We start from the raw sequence: 18,569 nt of genomic DNA, 5'->3' as shown, positions 1-18,569 counted from the left end.
TGCTCTGCCCTGGGGATTGCACAACGCTCTGCTCTGCCCTGGGGACTGCACAACGCTCTGCTCTGCCCTGGGGACTGCACAACGCTCTGCTCTGCCCTGGGGACTGCACAACGCTCTGCTCTGCCCTGGGGACTGCACAACGCTCTGCTCTGCCCTGGGGATTGCACAACGCTCTGCTCTGCCCTGGGGATTGCACAACGCTCTGCTCTGCCCTGGGGATTGCACAACGCTCTGCTCTGCCCTGGGGATTGCACATCGCTCTGCTCTGCCCTGGGGATTGCACACCTCTCCGCTCTACCCTGGGGACAGCACACCGCTCTGCTCTGCCCTGGGGATTGCACACCGCTCTGCTCTGCCCTGGGGATTGCATACCGCTCTGCTCTGCCCTGGGGATTGCACACCGCTCTGCTCTGCCCTGGGGATTGCACACCGCTCTGCTCTGCCCTGGGGATTGCACACCGCTCTGCTCTGCCCTGGGGATTGCACACCGCTCTGCTCTGCCCTGGGGATTGCACACCGCTCTGCTCTGCCCTGGGGATTGCACACCGCTCTGCTCTGCCCTGGGGATTGCACACCGCTCTGCTCTGCCCTGGGGATTGCACACTGCTCTGCTCTGCCCTGGGGATTGCACACTGCTCTGCTCTGCCCTGGGGATTGCACACCTCTCTGCTCTGCCCTGGGGATTGCACACCTCTCTGCTCTGCCCTGGGGATTGCACACCTCTCTGCTCTGCCCTGGGGATTGCACACTGCTTTGCTCTGCCCTGGGGATTGCACACCTCTCCGCTCTACTCTGGGGACAGCACACCACTCTGCTCTGCCCTGCCCTGGGGATTGCACACCGCTTTGCTGCTCTGCCCTGGGGATTGCACAACGCTCTGCTCTGCCCTGGGGATTGCACAACGCTCTGCTCTGCCCTGGGGATTGCACAACGCTCTGCTCTGCCCTGGGGATTGCACACCGCTCCGCTCTACCCTGGGGACAGCACACCGCTCTGCTCTGCCCTGGGGATTGCACACCGCTCTGCCCTGGGGATTGCACACCGCTCTGCTCTGCCCTGGGGATTGCACACTGCTCTGCCCTGGGGATTGCACACTGCTCTGCCCTGGGGATTGCACACCGCTCTGCCCTGGGGATTGCACACCGCTCTGCTCTGCCCTGGGGATTGCACACCGCTCTGCTCTGCCCTGGGGATTGCACACCTCTCCGCTCTACTCTGGGGATTGCACACCTCTCCGCTCTACTCTGGGGATTGCACACCGCTCCGCCCTGCCCTGGGGATTGCACACCGCTCTGCTCTGCCCTGGGGATTGCACACCGCTCTGCTCTGCCCTGGGGATTGCACACCTCTCCGCTCTACTCTAGGGATTGCACACCTCTCCGCCCTACTCTGGGGATTGCACACCGCTCCGCCCTGCCCTGGGGATTGCACACCGCTCTGCCCTGCCCTGGGGATTGCACACCGCTCTGCCCTGCCCTGGGGATTGCACACCGCTCTGCTCTGCCCTGGGGATTGCACACCGCTCCGCTCTGCCCTCGGGGCCTAATTCAGGTTGGATCGCAAAATGTGGGCGTTTATCGAACGACTGCGCATGCGCTAGCAAAAACAGCAGCAGAAAATGCGTACAGATCGTGAAAGCAATGCAGCCGCGGTTTGACTGACAGGAAGCCGGCGTTTCTGGGTGGAAACCCGTCCTTTTCTGGGTGTGTCTGAAAAAATGCAGGCGTGCCCAAGCGTTTTTAAGGAGGGCCTCTGACGTCAGCGATGACTACTTCCAGCCTCTTGTTTAGCAAAAATTAAGGACGACCTTGCCTGGCGCAGAAAGGAAAAATCTTCGATGCCTCGGTAATTGCGTGTGGTTTTGCGATCAGCTGCATATTGTGATGCATTCACAATTTTTACAGTGGGCGTTTTTTCTCTATTTCTGGGTGGCGACTATTTGATCGAAGCAACTGCTTTTTAGCAGAAACTGCAATCCTTACTGAATTAGGCCCTCAGTATGATATCCCAGTTGACCGATGCCGACGTCCCAATAAATCCCGACAGGGAGAGGTACAACTGATCAACCCTAACCAGCCTAATCCTAAACCCCCTCCCACCCATAGTGCCTAAACCTAACACCGCACCCCCCCTCCCCCTCCCCGCGGTGTTGCCCAAACCCTAACTCCCCCTCCAGCAACCTAGTCCTAAGCCCCACTGGGAGCAGCCAAAACCTAACCTGCCTGCTATACTTACGGTCAGGATGCCGGCTGTCTGGATTTCGCCGTCGGTCTCCTGACCCTGTCGGGATTCTGGCGTCGGCATTCTGACTGTCTGGATCCGAATAGCCGGCATCTTGACTGCATCCCTCTGCCCTGCCTCTAGCAGCTGTGTCATTTTGCAGGAGAAACAGAATATTCCTCTCTGTCCACAGATGCCTGAAATCACAGAAGGAAGCCAGCAAGCCCCTCCAGTGTCATTAGTAAAAGCTGCAGGAAGGTGCTAGCAAGTAACTTGGTCACTTGCAGCTATAAATCCCCTTTATTTAGCATCTGTAAGTGATCATCCACTTCCATATAAATGACATGTCTAAAGTGGCGAGTTGTACAGAAGAGCTTGCAATCACTATAAATAGCATCTACTAACACATCAGCAGGTGTAATCCACACTGTGTTGCATCCGCCCCCTCCCCCCAGTCAGTTTTTTACCTCTGCCTGGATCTTTATGCCTGAACAGTAATATTCTGAATTGCAGACTATTTTCCTGGATGATATTGGTGCCAACCTGAAACCAGCCCGTGACTTGGGCATCTCTACTGTGCTGGTCAGAGACACGGAAAAAGCATTAAAAGAGCTGGAACAGTTGTCCGGCATCCAGGTAATCTGAGCCCGCGAGTAACGACAGCACTAAGGGAGCGCCTTAATGGTATTTGTTTTAAATGTCTAATGAATGACTTATTCACAGAGGTTTCATGCAGATTAGTACAATGTGACTGGGGCAAATGCAGATCTAACAAGTCATCCCATGTGACAGAGCAGCGGCACGGCTGGACGTGGCACTAGTAGAGCAGATAATGTAATGTACAGATGGGGAATAGCGATCACATGACGGTACCATCTGACCTGAGCCCCATCAGTACGCTTTGTAAGGGAGCGCTGATGCGCGTGGACTGGCAGTCGGCCTTTATATACAAGCGCTGAGACCAATGAGGGCGTTCTATTCAGTGTTCTGCCTAAATGCTGCTGCAGGAACATACTGCGTAGCAGAGAGATGTAGAGGCATAACAGGCAGCCAGCGCGGGTACTCAGAAGGTAAAGGGGTAATAAGCACTAGAAGAATGCAGAGAATGTACATATATATATATATATATATATATATATATATATATCCAGATAAGTCCACACTCACTGCTACAGGCCACAACATAGGCGGTGCTCCATAAGGGGCTCCAGAGAAGTCCAAAATATATCCAAAAAGAGTACAGGCACTCACCACTTTTCCTTGAAAATAGAAGAATTTATTGCCACTCACAGGTGTGTCTCACATGGAGACAGTCAGCATAACAGCATATAGTGTCGACGTTTCGGCTCCCATCGAGCCTTCTTCAAGACAGACAGAAAAACAACAGGTGTATACCCAGCAGCTGGGCTGCTGGGTATACACCTGTTGTTTTTCTGTCTGTCTTGAAGAAGGCTCGATGGGAGCCGAAACGTCGACACTATATGCTGTTATGCTGACTGTCTCCATGTGAGACACACCTGTGAGTGGCAATAAATTCTTCTATTTTCAAGGAAAAGTGGTGAGTGCCTGTACTCTTTTTGGATATATATATATATATATATATATATATATATATATATATATATATATATATATATATATATATATATATAATAATACATACACTGTAAAGGCAATCCGGTTGGCAAAGAGTGAAGCTTTACCGTAGACCGACAGAGATGGCAAGTCTGATTCCAGTGTGGCTGGCTCAGTGGACAAGGGGCGTTTGCTCATGAGCAGTGAGCCAGGAGGACAGCGCCCCCATCTGGCAGAATTCAGCACAGCGATAGAACGCAATAACGTGCTGGGATCCATAAAATGGGGATAAACGCATACATGGTATTATCACTGTGCAAGTCATGACGTTTGAAGTAAAGGGTACCGGCTTGGGAACATGGGCTGTAGGGAGGCGAGAGAGAGAGGGTACAGTGGTAACACGGCAGATAAAGGGAATGAAAAGGTTAAATTATAAAAAATACTAAGGAAAAAACTAGCTTTGTTTACTGGGAATAAAGATGGCATACAGGCGGCATAATTATATCCTGACCGCCGGTCACATAACTACACCCCTATCCACCTACACAACCATCTTTGGCTGAGCGGTCATGAGACTGACATGGCTGGGCTAGGTGTGACCAGCGATGTTTATTGGGAGTGAGATCTGAGTGACGCCGGGGATAGGACATGCCGGCCTCACACTGACTATTTGTTTCCCATTGCCATCAGAATCACTTACAGGCTGCTGACAGAGCTCTAGAATGTTACATAAGAAGGTGTCCCCGCCTGTCCCTCCTGCTGCGTTATTATCTGACTGTCCCCGCCTGTCCCTCCTGCTGCGTTATTATCTGACTGTCCCTCCTGCTGCATTATTATCTGACTGTCCCTCCTGCTGCATTATTATCTGACTGTCCCTCCTGCTGCATTATTATCGGACTGTCCCTCCTGCTGCATTTTTATCGGACTGTCCCCGCCTGTCCCTCCTGCTGCATTATTATCGGACTGTCCCAGCCTGTCCCTCCTGCTGCATTATTATCGGACTGTCCCCGCCTGTCCCTCCTGCTGCATTATTATCGGACTGTCCCCGCTTGTCCCTCCTGCTGCATTATTATCGGACTGTCCCCGCCTGTCCCTCCTGCTGCGTTATTATCTGACTGTCCCCGCCTGTCCCTCCTGCTGCATTATTATCGGACTGTCCCTGCCTGTCCCTCCTGCTGCATTATTATCGGACTGTCCCCGCCTGTCCCTCCTGCTGCATTATTATCTGACTGTCCCCGCCTGTCCCTCCTGCTGCATTATTATCTGACTGTCCCCGCCTGTCCCTCCTGCTGCATTATTATCGGACTGTCCCCGCCTGTCCCTCCTGCTGCATTATTATCGGACTGTCCCCGCCTGTCCCTCCTGCTGCGTTATTATCTGACTGTCCCCGCTAGTCCCTCCTGCTGCGTTATTATCTGACTGTCCCCGCCTGTCCCTCCTGCTGCGTTATCTGACTGTCCCCCGCCTGTCCCTCCTGCTGCATTATTATCTGACTGTCCCCGCCTGTCCCTCCTGCTGCATTATTATCTGGCTGTTCCCGCCTGTCCCTCCTGCTGCATTATTATCTGACTGTCCCCGCCTGTCCCTCCTGCTGCGTTATTATCTGACTGTTCCCACCTGTCCCTCCTGCTGCATTATTATCGGACTGTCCCCGCCTGTCCCTCCTGCTGCATTATTATCTGACTGTCCCCGCCTGTCCCTCCTGCTGCATTATTATCTGAATGTCCCCGCCTGTCCCTCCTGCTGCATTATTATCTGACTGTCCCCGCCTGTCCCTCCTGCTGCATTATTATCTGACTGTCCCCGCTTGTCCCTCCTGCTGCATTATTATCTGACTGTCCCCGCCTGTCCCTCCTGCTGCATTATTATCTGACTGTCCCTCCTGCTGCATTATTATCTGACTGTCCCTCCTGCTGCATTATTATCTGACTGTCCCCGCCTGTCCCTCCTGCTGCGTTATCTGACTGTCCCCGCTTGTCCCTCCTGCTGCGTTATTATCTGACTGTCCCCGCTTGTCCCTCCTGCTGCGTTATTATCTGACTGTCCCTCCTGCTGCATTATTATCGGACTGTCCCCGCTTGTCCCTCCTGCTGCATTATTATCTGACTGTCCCCGCCTGTCCCTCCTGCTGCATTATTATCGGACTGTCCCCGCCTGTCCCTCCTGCTGCATTATTATCGGACTGTCCCCGCCTGTCCCTCCTGCTGCATTATTATCGGACTGTCCCGCCTGTCCCTCCTGCTGCATTATTATCGGACTGTCCCCGCCTGTCCCTCCTGCTGCATTATTATCGGACTGTCCCTGCCTGTCCCTCCTGCTGCATTATTATCGGACTGTCCCCGCCTGTCCCTCCTGCTGCATTATTATCGGACTGTCCCCGCCTGTCCCTCCTGCTGCATTATTATCGGACTGTCCCCGCCTGTCCCTCCTGCTGCATTATTATCGGACTGTCCCTGCCTGTCCCTCCTGCTGCATTATTATCGGACTGTCCCCGCCTGTCCCTCCTGCTGCATTATTATCGGACTGTCCCCGCCTGTCCCTCCTGCTGCATTATTATCTGACTGTCCCCGCCTGTCCCTCCTGCTGCGTTATTATCTGACTGTCCCCGCCTGTCCCTCCTGCTGCGTTATTATCTGACTGTCCCCGCCTGTCCCTCCTGCTGCGTTATTATCTGACTGTCCCCGCCTGTCCCTCCTGCTGCGTTATTATCTGACTGTCCCCGCCTGTCCCTCCTGCTGCGTTATTATCTGACTGTCCCCGCCTGTCCCTCCTGCTGCATTATTATCGGACTGTCCCCGCCTGTCCCTCCTGCTGCATTATTATCGGACTGTCCCCGCCTGTCCCTCCTGCTGCATTATTATCGGACTGTCCCCGCTTGTCCCTCCTGCTGCATTATTATCGGACTGTCCCCGCCTGTCCCTCCTGCTGCATTATTATCTGACTGTCCCCGCCTGTCCCTCCTGCTGCATTATTATCTGACTGTCCCCGCCTGTCCCTCCTGCTGCATTATTATCTGACTGTCCCCGCTTGTCCCTCCTGCTGCATTATTATCTGACTGTCCCCGCCTGTCCCTCCTCCTGCATTATTATCTGACTGTCCCCGCCTGTCCCTCCTGCTGCATTATTATCTGACTGTCCCCGCCTGTCCCTCCTGCTGCATTATTATCTGACTGTCCCCGCCTGTCCCTCCTGCTGCATTATTATCTGACTGTCCCCGCCTGTCCCTCCTGCTGCGTTATCTGACTGTCCCCGCCTGTCCCTCCTGCTGCGTTATTATCTGACTGTCCCCGCCTGTCCCTCCTGCTGCGTTATTATCTGACTGTCCCCGCCTGTCCCTCCTGCTGCATTATTATCTGACTGTCAGGATAGATGTACTCTGTGCAGAGCTGGTGGGGTGTACTGTTCTCCCTATCATCCTTCTCCGGTCAGTGCGTGGATATAGTCATGTCCTCTCCACGTGACGCTAACCCCCGGATACTTCTGCTGCACACGCCACATGTGGGGGGAGATATAACGGCGCCGTACAGTCAGAGATATGTACCCCTGTCCTCTGCATTACTGTGTCACTTGTCCTGCATGCCGTGTAGTGTAAAACGTTCCTGCCTCTGTGTAAGAAGTACAGCACAAGTAATCTCGCTCTCTTTCATGTACTATTGTAGTTGGTGGAGAAGGAGGAAGCGTTGCCGATTGCAGCTGACCCTGACTCTGTGCCGCATGGATTTGTCACGGTGAAGGTACGGTTCCTGCATGGTGACATTGAGCCGCTACACTGGATGCGCTCCATACAGCTGTAATTATGCCGACGCCACTCTGTGTATATATAGAGCTGCCTCCAGTACTGACCGTGCAGCTGTGCACACACACGCCTGACTCATCCTCACTCTACACTACAGCCTTCAGCTGCCAGGTCTATCTACAGTGGAGTGGACTCTTTATGGGCTAAACCTATATTCATGCCTAGGGATGAGCGTGTTTCTAGTCCTTCCCCATCCACACCACAAAGAATGGGCTTTACACTCTACGTCTAAGCGATAATAACTAAATGTGAATGTATAAATACCATGCAGAAGTGCAGTAATGGAACGCGGAGATCGTGTGACCTGAATCTCACACCTCTGTAAAATGGTTTGTCCCGCCGCTGAACTGCGTTTCTGCAATATGTTGCTGCAACCTCAGTCACCACGGTTCCCGTAGCATATCCGTTCACTAGGTCCTAGTACCTGCTATGTCACCTGGGCAAGGTGTAAGGATCCGCCATAACAGCAATAGATTACATGCTGGGCACAAGTGAGAACCTAGTCACTGATAAACTGTGTAGGACTCTATCATCTCTGTACTATGTCCTGGTGACATCATTGCTGCACGAGGAGCACACATCTGTAATCTGTATCAGAAGATGTCGTCACATTACATCACAGATTGTCAGTCGCAGAAGACTGGTCACTGTATAACAGCAGTAAGGGGGGATAATCTACAAGGTCTAGGGAAGGCCGTAACTTGCGTTATATAATTGTCCGTCCTTGTTCCTCGTTCCCTATAAAGTGTTAACGCAGATTTCTCTGACGTCCTAAGTGGATGCTGGGGACTCCGTCAGGACCATGGGGAATAGCGGGCTCCGCAGGAGACAGGGCACAAAACTAAAGCTTTAGGATCAGGTGGTGTGTACTGGCTCCTCCCCCTATGACCCTCCTCCAAGCCTCAGTTAGGTTTTTGTGCCCGTCCGAGCAGGGTGCAATCTAGGTGGCTCTCTTAAGGAGCTGCTTAGAAAAAGTTTTTAGGTTTTTTATTTTCAGTGAGTCCTGCTGGCAACAGGCTCACTGCATCGAGGGACTTAGGGGAGAGAAGTTCAACTCACCTGCGTGCAGGATGGATTGGCTTCTTAGGCTACTGGACACCATTAGCTCCAGAGGGAGTCGGAACACAGGTCTCACCCTGGGGTTCGTCCCTGAGCCGCGCCGCCGACCCCCCTTGCAGATGCTGAAGATTGAAGGTCCAGAAACCGGCGGCAGAAGGCTCTCCAGTCTTCTTGAAGGTAGCGCACAGCACTGCAGCTGTGCGCCATTGTTTGTCACACACTTCTCACCAACGGTCACGGAGGGTGCAGGGCGCTGCTGGGGGCGCCCTGGGCAGCAATGTAAATACCTTTTATGGCTAAAAAATACATCACATATAGCCCTTGAGGCTATATGGATGTATTTAACCCCTGCCAGATATTACAAACTACGGGAGAAAAGCCCGCCGGAATAGGGGGCGGGGCTTATTCTCCTCAGCACACAGCGCCATTTTCCTGCTCAGCTCCGCTGTGAGGAAGGCTCCCAGGACTCTCCCCTGCACTGCACTACAGAAACAGGGTAAAACAGAGAGGGGGGGCACTTTTTTGGCGATATTTTATATATTTAAGCTGCTATAAGGATACAACACTTATATAAGGTTGTTCCCATATATATTATAGCGCTTGGGTGTGTGCTGGCAAACTCTCCCTCTGTCTCCCCAAAGGGCTAGTGGGGTCCTGTCTTCGATATGAGCATTCCCTGTGTGTCTGCTGTGTGTCGGTACGTGTGTGTCGACATGTATGAGGACGATGTTGGTGTGGAGGCAGAGCAATTGCCGGTAATGGTGATGTCACCCCCCAGGGAGTCGACACCGGAATGGATGGCTTTGTTTATGGAATTACGTGATAATGTCAGCACATTACAAAAATCAGTTGACGACATGAGACGGCCGTCAAACCAGTTAGTACCTGCCCAGGCGTCTCAGACACCGTCAGGGGCTGTAAAACGCCCTTTACCTCAGTCGGTCGACACAGACCCAGACACGGACACTGAATCTAGTGTCGACGGTGAAGAAACAAACGTATTTTCCAGTAGGGCCACACGTTATATGATCACGGCAATGAAGGAGGCTTTGCATATCTCTGATACTACAAGTACCACAAAAAGGGGTATTATGTGGGGGGTGAAAAAACTACCTGTAGTTTTTCCTGAATCAGAGGAATTGAATGATGTATGTGATGAAGCGTGGGTTAACCCAGATAGAAAAGTGCTAATTTCAAAAAAGTTATTGGCATTATACCCTTTCCCGCCAGAGGTTAGGGCGCGCTGGGAAACACCCCCTAAGGTGGATAAGGCGCTCACACGCTTATCAAAACAAGTGGCGTTACCGTCTCCTGATACGGCCGCCCTCAAGGATCCAGCTGATAGGAGGCTGGAAACTACCCTAAAAAGTATATACACACATTCTGGTGTTATACTGCGACCAGCCATCGCCTCAGCCTGGATGTGCAGTGCTGGGGTGGTCTGGTCGGAATTCCCTGACTGAAAATATTGATACCCTGGATAGGGACAGTATTTTATTGACTATAGAGCAATTAAAGGATGCTTTTCTTTATATGCGAGATGCTCAGAGAGATATTTGCACTCTGGCATCGAGAGTAAGTGCGATGTCCATATCTTCCAGAAGAAGTTTATGGACGCGACAGTGGTCAGGTGATGCGGATTCCAAACGACATATGGAAGTATTGCCGTATAAAGGGGAGGAATTATTTGGCGTAGGTCTATCGGATCTGGTGGCCACGGCAACTGCCGGAAAATCCACCTTTTTACCTCAGACCCCCTCCCAACAGAAAAAGACACCGTCTTTTCAGCCGCAGTCCTTTCGGTCCTATAAGAACAAGAGGGCAAAAGGACAGTCATATCTGCCCCGGGGCAGAGGAAGGGGTAAGAGAGGGCAGCAAGCAGCCCCTGCCCAGGAACAGAAGCCCTCCCAGGGTTCTGAAAAGCCCTCAGCATGACGCTGGGGCTGTACAAGCGGACTCAGGAGCGGTGGGGGGTCGACTCAGGAATTTCAGCGCACAGTGGGCTTGCTCACAGGTGGACCCTTGGATCCTGCAGGTAGTATCTCAGGGTTACAGGTTGGAATTCGAGAAGTCTCCCCCTCGCCGGTTCCTAAAGTCTGCTTTTGCCAACGTCTCCCTCAGACAGGGCGACGGTATTGGAAGCCATTCACAAGCTGTTTTCTCAGCAGGTGATAGTCAAGGTACCCCTCCTACAACAGGGAAAGGGGTATTACTCCACGCTATTTGTGGTACCGAAGCCGGACGGCTCGGTAAGACCTATTCTAAATCTGAAATCTTTGAACCTGTACATACAAAAATTCAAGTTCAAGATGGAATCACTCAGAGCAGTGATAGCGAATCTGGAAGAAGGGGACTTTATGGTGTCCCTGGACATAAAGGATGCTTACCTGCATGTCCCAATTTGCCCTTCACATCAAGGGTACCTCAGGTTCGTGGTGCAAAACTGTCATTATCAGTTTCAGACGCTGCCGTTTGGATTGTCCACGGCACCTCGGGTCTTTACCAAGGTAATGGCCGAAATGATGATTCTTCTGCGAAGAAGAGGCGTATTAATTATCCCTTACTTGGACGATCTCCTGATAAGGGCAAGGTCCAGAGAACAGCTGGAGGACGGAGTAGCACTAACCCAAGTAGTGCTGCAACAACACGGGTGGATTCTGAATTTTCCAAAATCTCAGTTGACCCCGACAACACGTCTGCTGTTCCTGGGAATGATTCTGGACACGGTTCAGAAAAAGGTGTTTCTTCCGGAGGAGAAAGCCAAGGAGTTATCCGAACTTGTCAGGAACCTCCTAAAACCAGGAAAAGTGTCTGTGCATCAATGCACAAGAGTCCTGGGAAAGATGGTGGCTTCTTACGAAGCAATTCCATTCGGCAGATTCCACGCACGAACTTTTCAGTGGGATCTGCTGGACAAATGGTCCGGATCGCATCTGCAGATGCATCAGCGGATAACCTTATCGCCACGGACAAGGGTGTCTCTTCTGTGGTGGTTGCAGAGTGCTCATCTGTTAGAGGGCCGCAGATTCGGCATACAGGACTGGGTCCTGGTGACCACGGATGCCAGTCTGAGAGGCTGGGGAGCGGTCACACAGGGAAGAAACTTCCAGGGAGTATGGTCAAGCCTGGAGATGTCTCTTCATATAAATATACTGGAGCTAAGAGCAATTTACAATGCTCTAAGCCTGGCAAAACCCCTGCTTCAGGGTCAGCCGGTGTTGATCCAGTCGGACAACATCACGGCAGTCGCCCACGTAAACAGACAGGGCGGCACAAGAAGCAGGAGAGCAATGGCAGAAGCTGCAAGGATTCTTCGCTGAGCGGAAGATCATGTGATAGCACTGTCAGCAGTGTTCATTCCGGGAGTAGACAACTGGGAAGCAGACTTCCTCAGCAGACACGATCTACACCCGGGAGAGTGGGGACTTCATCCAGAAGTCTTCCACATGATTGTGAACCGTTGGGAAAAACCAAAGGTGGATATGATGGCGTCTCGCCTCAACAAAAAACTGGACAGGTATTGCGCCAGGTCAAGAGACCCTCAGGCAATAGCTGTGGACGCTCTGGTAACACCGTGGGTGTACCAGTCAGTGTATGTGTTTCCTCCTCTGCCTCTCATACCCAAAGTACTGAGAATTATACGGCAAAGGGGAGTAAGAACGATACTCGTGGCTCCGGATTGGCCAAGAAGAACTTGGTACCCGGAACTTCAGGAGATGCTCACGGAAAATCCGTGGCCTCTACCTCTAAGACGGGACCTGATTCAGCAGGGACCGTGTCTATTCCAAGACTTACCGCGGCTGCGTTTTGACGGCATGGCGGTTGAACGCCGAATTCTAAAGGAAAAAGGCATTCCAGAAGAGGTCATTCCTACACTGGTTAAAGCCAGGAAGGAGGTGACTGCACAACATTATCACCGCATTTGGAGAAAATATGTTGCGTGGTGTGAGGCCAGGAAGGCCCCCACGGAGGAATTTCAACTGGGTCGATTCCTACATTTCCTGCAAACAGGATTGTCTATGGGCCTCAAATTGGGGTCCATTAAGGTTCAAATTTCGGCCCTGTCGATTTTCTTCCAGAAAGAATTGGCTTCAGTTCCTGAAGTCCAGACTTTTGTAAAAGGAGTACTACATATACAGCCCCCGGTTGTGCCCCCAGTGGCTCCGTGGGACCTGAATGTAGTTTTGGATTTTCTCAAATCCCATTGGTTTGAGCCACTCAAATCGGTGGATTTGAAATATCTTACATGGAAAGTAACCATGCTACTGGCCCTGGCTTCAGCCAGGAGAGTATCAGAATTGGCGGCTTTATCGTATAAGAGCCCATATCTGATTTTCCATTCGGACAGGGCAGAACTGCGGACGCGTCCTCAGTTTCTGCCTAAGGTGGTGTCAGCGTTTCACCTGAACCAGCCTATTGTGGAGCCTGCGGCTACTAGCGATTTGGAAGATTCCACGTTGCTGGACGTTGTCAGGGCATTGAAAATATACATTTCAAGGACGGCTGGAGTCAGAAAATCTGACTCGCTGTTTATACTGTATGCACCCAACAAGCTGGGTGCTCCTGCTTCTAAGCAGACGATTGCTCGTTGGATTTGTAGCACAATTCAACTTGCACATTCTGTGGCAGGCCTGCCACAGCCTAAATCTGTCAAGGCCCATTCCACAAGGAAGGTGGGCTCATCCTGGGCGGCTGCCCGAGGGGTCTCGGCATTACAACTCTGCCGAGCAGCTACGTGGTCGGGGGAGAATTTGATACCCTGGCTAAAGAGGACCTGGAGTTCTCTCATTCGGTGCTGCAGAGTCATCCGCACTCTCCCGCCCGTTTGGGAGCTTTGGTATAATCCCCATGGTCCTGACGGAGTCCCCAGCATCCACTTAGGACGTCAGAGAAAATAAGATTTTACTTACCGATAATTCTATTTCTCGTAGTCCGTAGTGGATGCTGGGCGCCCATCCCAAGTGCGGATTGTCTGCAATACTTGTACATAGTTATTGTTACAAAAAAATCGGGTTGTTATTTGTTGTGAGCCGTCTGTTCAGAGGCTCCTACGTTTGTCATACTGTTAACTGGGTTTAGATCACAAGTTATACGGTGTGATTGGTGTGGCTGGTATGAGTCTTACCCGGGATTCAATATCCTTCCTTATTGTGTACGCTCGTCCGGGCACAGTATTCTAACTGAGGCTTGGAGGAGGGTCATAGGGGGAGGAGCCAGTACACACCACCTGATCCTAAAGCTTTAGTTATGTGCCCTGTCTCCTGCGGAGCCCGCTATTCCCCATGGTCCTGACGGAGTCCCCAGCATCCACTACGGACTACGAGAAATAGATTTATCGGTAAGTAAAATCTTATTTTTTCACCCCTCTTCTTGCTATTTTTACACTAACGATTAAATGTGGTTGTGGTATAATTAATGACACTTTTTATAGGATCCAGGATTAGTGACGGGTTTGATGACTGGCTACGCACCCCGCGTGTAGGATATGACGCTGCCTGGACACCTCTAACACTTCAGTCTCCGCCACACATTTTGTGGCCTAACCCGGCATTATCCAGTGACATCCCCGAGAAATTCCCCGACTGTGGTGGTCATTCCGAGTTGATCACTCGTTAGCAGTTTTTAGCAGCCGTGCAAACGCTAAACCGCCGCCCTCTGGGAGTGTATTTTAGCTTAGCAGAAGTGCGAACGAAAGGATCGCAGAGCGGCTACAAAGTTTTTTTTTTTGTGCAGTTTTAGAGTGGCTCAAAACCTACTCGGCGCTTGCGATCACTTCAGACTGTTCAGTTCCTGTTTTGACGTCACAAACACGCCCTGCGTTCGCCCAGCATGCCTGCGTTTTTCCTGGCATGCCTGCGTTTATTCGAATACTCCCTGAAAATGGTCAGTTGACACCCAGAAACGCCCTCTTCATGTCAATCACACTGCGACCAGCAGTGCGACTGAAAAGCTTCGCTAGACCTTGTGTGAAACTACATCGTTCGTTGTAATAGTACGTCGCGCATGCGCATTGCGCCGCATGCGCAGAAGTGCCTTTTTTTTTCCTCATCGCTGCACAGCGAACGAAAGCAGCTAGCGATCAACTCGGAATGACCCCCTATAATTCGTATGATACCAAGAACACACAATACACAGCTATAAAGTTGTAGCCACAGCTATTATTGTGGCTACGACATCTTAAAAATAGACCATGACGATCCTGTAGATTGTAAGCTTGCCTCTGTGTCTGTCTGGTAATGCCCACTCGCTATGCTGTATTATGACCTCACGCAGTTGGTCGCTGATGTACGTCTGCGCATGCGTCCCAGTCACACAGCGCATGCTCAGAGATGCAGTTCAGAATCAGACGCAAGGTTTGTGGATTTGGTGGGTGTACTTTGAAGGAAACGGATGGGTATGCCGACGCAAGCTCGTCGCAGAATGCAGCTGCATCCAAAGACGCTGAGCTGCTCACGCAGGACGCCATACTCTGACTGAGAAACTGTGTCCGCTGTAGGGCTTGGGCAAGGTGGCACAAATGCAGCGTCTAAAGACGCTTCGAGACGGAAATGTGCCAACTCAATACGCTGCAAGTGGGTGTCGTCGTTTTTAGAAAAATCGCCTGTCGGCAAAAGGCGCAGCCTCATCTGCGTTCAGTGTGAATCAGGCCCTTTGTGGTGTGAAGTGACTCTCCCTCTGACGGAGGAAGCAGATCCTCAGCCTCCCCCTTTTGTGAACCTGTCGGCGCCGGCTTAGGAGAGAGCCGAGTGAGGAGGCCGTAATAATTCAGCACAAACTATTTCACAGATATTTCATTAATACAACAAAGAGACAGAGCCATTAGCACCATCAGATGAGCTGAACAGATTCCAGGTGACGGCTCCTGTGTAGGTCTCGCTGAGCGCTGACAGCCTGGATTTCTCATTGCGCCGCGCGTGTGTGTCTTTATGTCTCGGATGGTTCGGTGAAGTAATGGAAATGTTCTGCTGATTATGTTATTCATCCTGAGAAGTGATGCTGATCATACAGAGAAGCTATTGTCTGAAGCCTAATCAGGGGATTGGCCTCGGTTTCTGGGCCTGATTTGACAAACAGCTGAGAAACTTCAAGGGAGACATTTGGGGTTGTTCAGAGCTACAGTAGGTGCAAATGCAACTATTGGGTGCAGTCTGGCACCTGTAAATAACATTTGGTGCTTTCGGGAGAGGCTAGATGTAAAATGTACAACCTGGCATAGAGTTGTGTAGAAGCTTTTGGCCGAGGCGGACTCTGAAGTCTACAGTTGGCCAGTATAGCATGCAAAGTTTGCTTGTAAAAACGTTTTGCAATTGCTTTGTTGCAGTGCAACAAAACATGATTTTCTCCGCTGTAATTTCTGCACCCAGGTGGTTTTTGCCCATACATGGCGGATGGAATCCTGCGTATTCCAGTGCCCAGCTCTCTGTATTGTAATAAACAGTGGAATTCCCATGTAAAGATGGCGCATGTTTCATTTAGGCGAGGGTTGGGCCACCAGAATGCCATAAAGCAGTGGCGCCGTCCTCTGATTGCTCCCAGGCAATATAACGCAAATCGCAAATACTCTAAACTTCTGAAAGCCCTTGTCCAAATATCACAGTGATACTTTTTTTCCTTATGTGTTATTAGCGTGGATTGTTACTGTGTGATCTGTACAGTGTAGATAAGACCCCCACACCTCTGTCCTGTACTGCAGCCTGGCAGTGCCAGTCATCCAGCATGATACTGGCAGGACTTGTGTGCCAGGTGACCAGGTTATGAGTCTGCTGAGCGAGATTGATAAGCATTAAGAGTTTACGGCCAGATAGCAGGGTTGCGAAAATGTCTCTTAACTTTGCCAAAAACCTGATTAAGGCGCAGCATTATTAATATGGAGTGTAATCTGCCGTCCTGAGGGTGGGCACAGCTCGCTGTACAGGGGAGTGAGAGAGAGGACTGGTGAGTGTGATACAGTGATGATATGCATAGGGTGCAAGCTCAGCCAGCCACGTGTGAGTGAGAGATAGGACTAGTGAGTGTGATACAGTGATAACATGCATAGGGTGCAAGCTCAGCCAGCCACGTGTGAGTGAGAGATAGGACTAGTGAGTGTGATACAGTGATAACATGCATAGGGTGCAAGCTCAGCCAGCCACGTGTGAGTGAGAGATAGGACTGGTGAGTGTGATACAGTAATGACCTGCATAGGGTGCAAGCTCAGCCAGCCACGTGTGAGAGATAGGACTAGTGAGTGTGATACAGTGATAACATGCATAGAGTGCAAGGTCAGCCACGTGTGAGTGAGAGATAGGACTAGTGAGTGTGATACAGTGATAACATGCATAGAGTGCAAGGTCAGCCACGTGTGAGTGAGAGATATGACTAGTGAGTGTGATACAGTGATGATATGCATAGGGTGCAAGCTCAGCCAGCCACGTGTGAGTGAGAGATAGGACTAGTGAGTGTGATACAGTGATAACATGCATAGGGTGCAAGCTCAGCCAGCCACGTGTGAGTGAGAGATAGGACTGGTGAGTGTGATACAGTGATGATATGCATAGGGTGCAAGCTCAGCCACGTGTGAGTGAGAGATAGGACTAGTGAGTGTGATACGTGATGATATGCATGGGGTGCAAGCTCGGCCAGCCACGTGTGAGTGAGAGATGGGACTAGTGAGTGTGATACAGTGATGATATGCATAGAGTGCAAGCTCAGCCAGCCACGTGTGAGTGAGAGATAGGACTAGTGAGTGTGATACAGTGATAACATGCATAGGGTGCAAGCTCAGCCAGCCACGTGTGAGTGAGAGATAGGACTAGTGAGTGTGATACAGTGATAACATGCATAGGGTGCAAGCTCAGCCACGTGTGAGTGAAAGAGAGGACTAGTGAGTGTGATACAGTGATGATATGCATAGGGTGCAAGCTCAGCCAGCCACGTGTGAGTGAGAGATAGGACTGGTGAGTGTGATACAGTGATAACATGCATAGGGTGCAAGCTCAGCCACGTGTGAGTGAAAGAGAGGACTAGTGAGTGTGATACAGTGATGATATGCATAGGGTGCAAGCTCAGCCAGCCACGTGTGAGTGAGAGATAGGACTGGTGAGTGTGATACAGTGATAACATGCATAGGGTGCAAGCTCAGCCAGCCACGTGTGAATGAAAGATAGGACTAGTGAGTGTGATACAGTGATAACATGCATAGGGTGCAAGCTCGGCCAGCCACGTGTGAGTGAGAGATAGGACTAGTGAGTGTGATACAGTGATGATATGCATAGGGTGCAAGCTCGGCCAGCCACGTGAGAGTGAGAGATAGGACTAGTGAGTGTGATACAGTGATAACATGCATTGGGTGCAAGCTCAGCCAGCCACGTGCGAGTGAGAGATAGGACTAGTGAGTGTGATACAGTGGTGATATGCATAGAGTGCAAGGTCAGCCACGTGTGAGTGAGAGATAGGACTAGTGAGTGTGATACAGTGATGATATGCATAGGGTGCAAGCTCAGCCAGCCACGTGTGAGAGATAGGACTAGTGAGTGTGATATGTGATGACATGCATAGGGTGCAAGCTCAGCCAGCCACGTGTGAGTGAGAGATAGGACTGGTGAGTTTGATACAGTGATAACATGCATAGGGTGCAAGCTCAGCCAGCCACGTGTGAGTGAGAGATAGGACTAGTGAGTGTGATACAGTGATGATATGCATAGGGTGCAAGCTCAGCCAGCCACGTGTGAGTGAGAGATAGGACTAGTGAGTGTGATACAGTGATAACATGCATAGGGTGCAAGCTCAGCCAGCCACATGTGAGTGAGAGATAGGACTAGTGAGTGTGATACGTGAAGACATGCATAGGGTGCAAGCTCTGCCAGCCACGTGTGAGTGAGAGAGAGGACTAGGGAGTGTGATACGTGATGACATGCATAGAGGACAAGCTCGGCCAGCCA

General features: G+C 51.2%; 1 protein-coding gene across 1 annotated transcript in view; it reads left to right on the top strand.

The window, feature by feature from the left end:
• EPHX2 (epoxide hydrolase 2) overlaps positions 1-18,569 on the top strand; it is a 194,779-nt gene that overhangs the window by 52,410 nt on the left and 123,800 nt on the right. The window contains exons 5-6 of the mRNA XM_063915025.1: positions 2,734-2,856; positions 7,454-7,528. Of these exons, the coding sequence (XP_063771095.1) occupies positions 2,734-2,856; positions 7,454-7,528 (198 nt within the window). The remainder of the gene's footprint in view (positions 1-2,733; positions 2,857-7,453; positions 7,529-18,569) is intronic.

This window comes from Pseudophryne corroboree, chromosome 4, assembly GCF_028390025.1.
Source record: "Pseudophryne corroboree isolate aPseCor3 chromosome 4, aPseCor3.hap2, whole genome shotgun sequence".
Taxonomy (NCBI): Eukaryota; Metazoa; Chordata; class Amphibia; order Anura; family Myobatrachidae; genus Pseudophryne; species Pseudophryne corroboree.
This window is presented reverse-complemented; position numbering and strand designations above follow the sequence as displayed.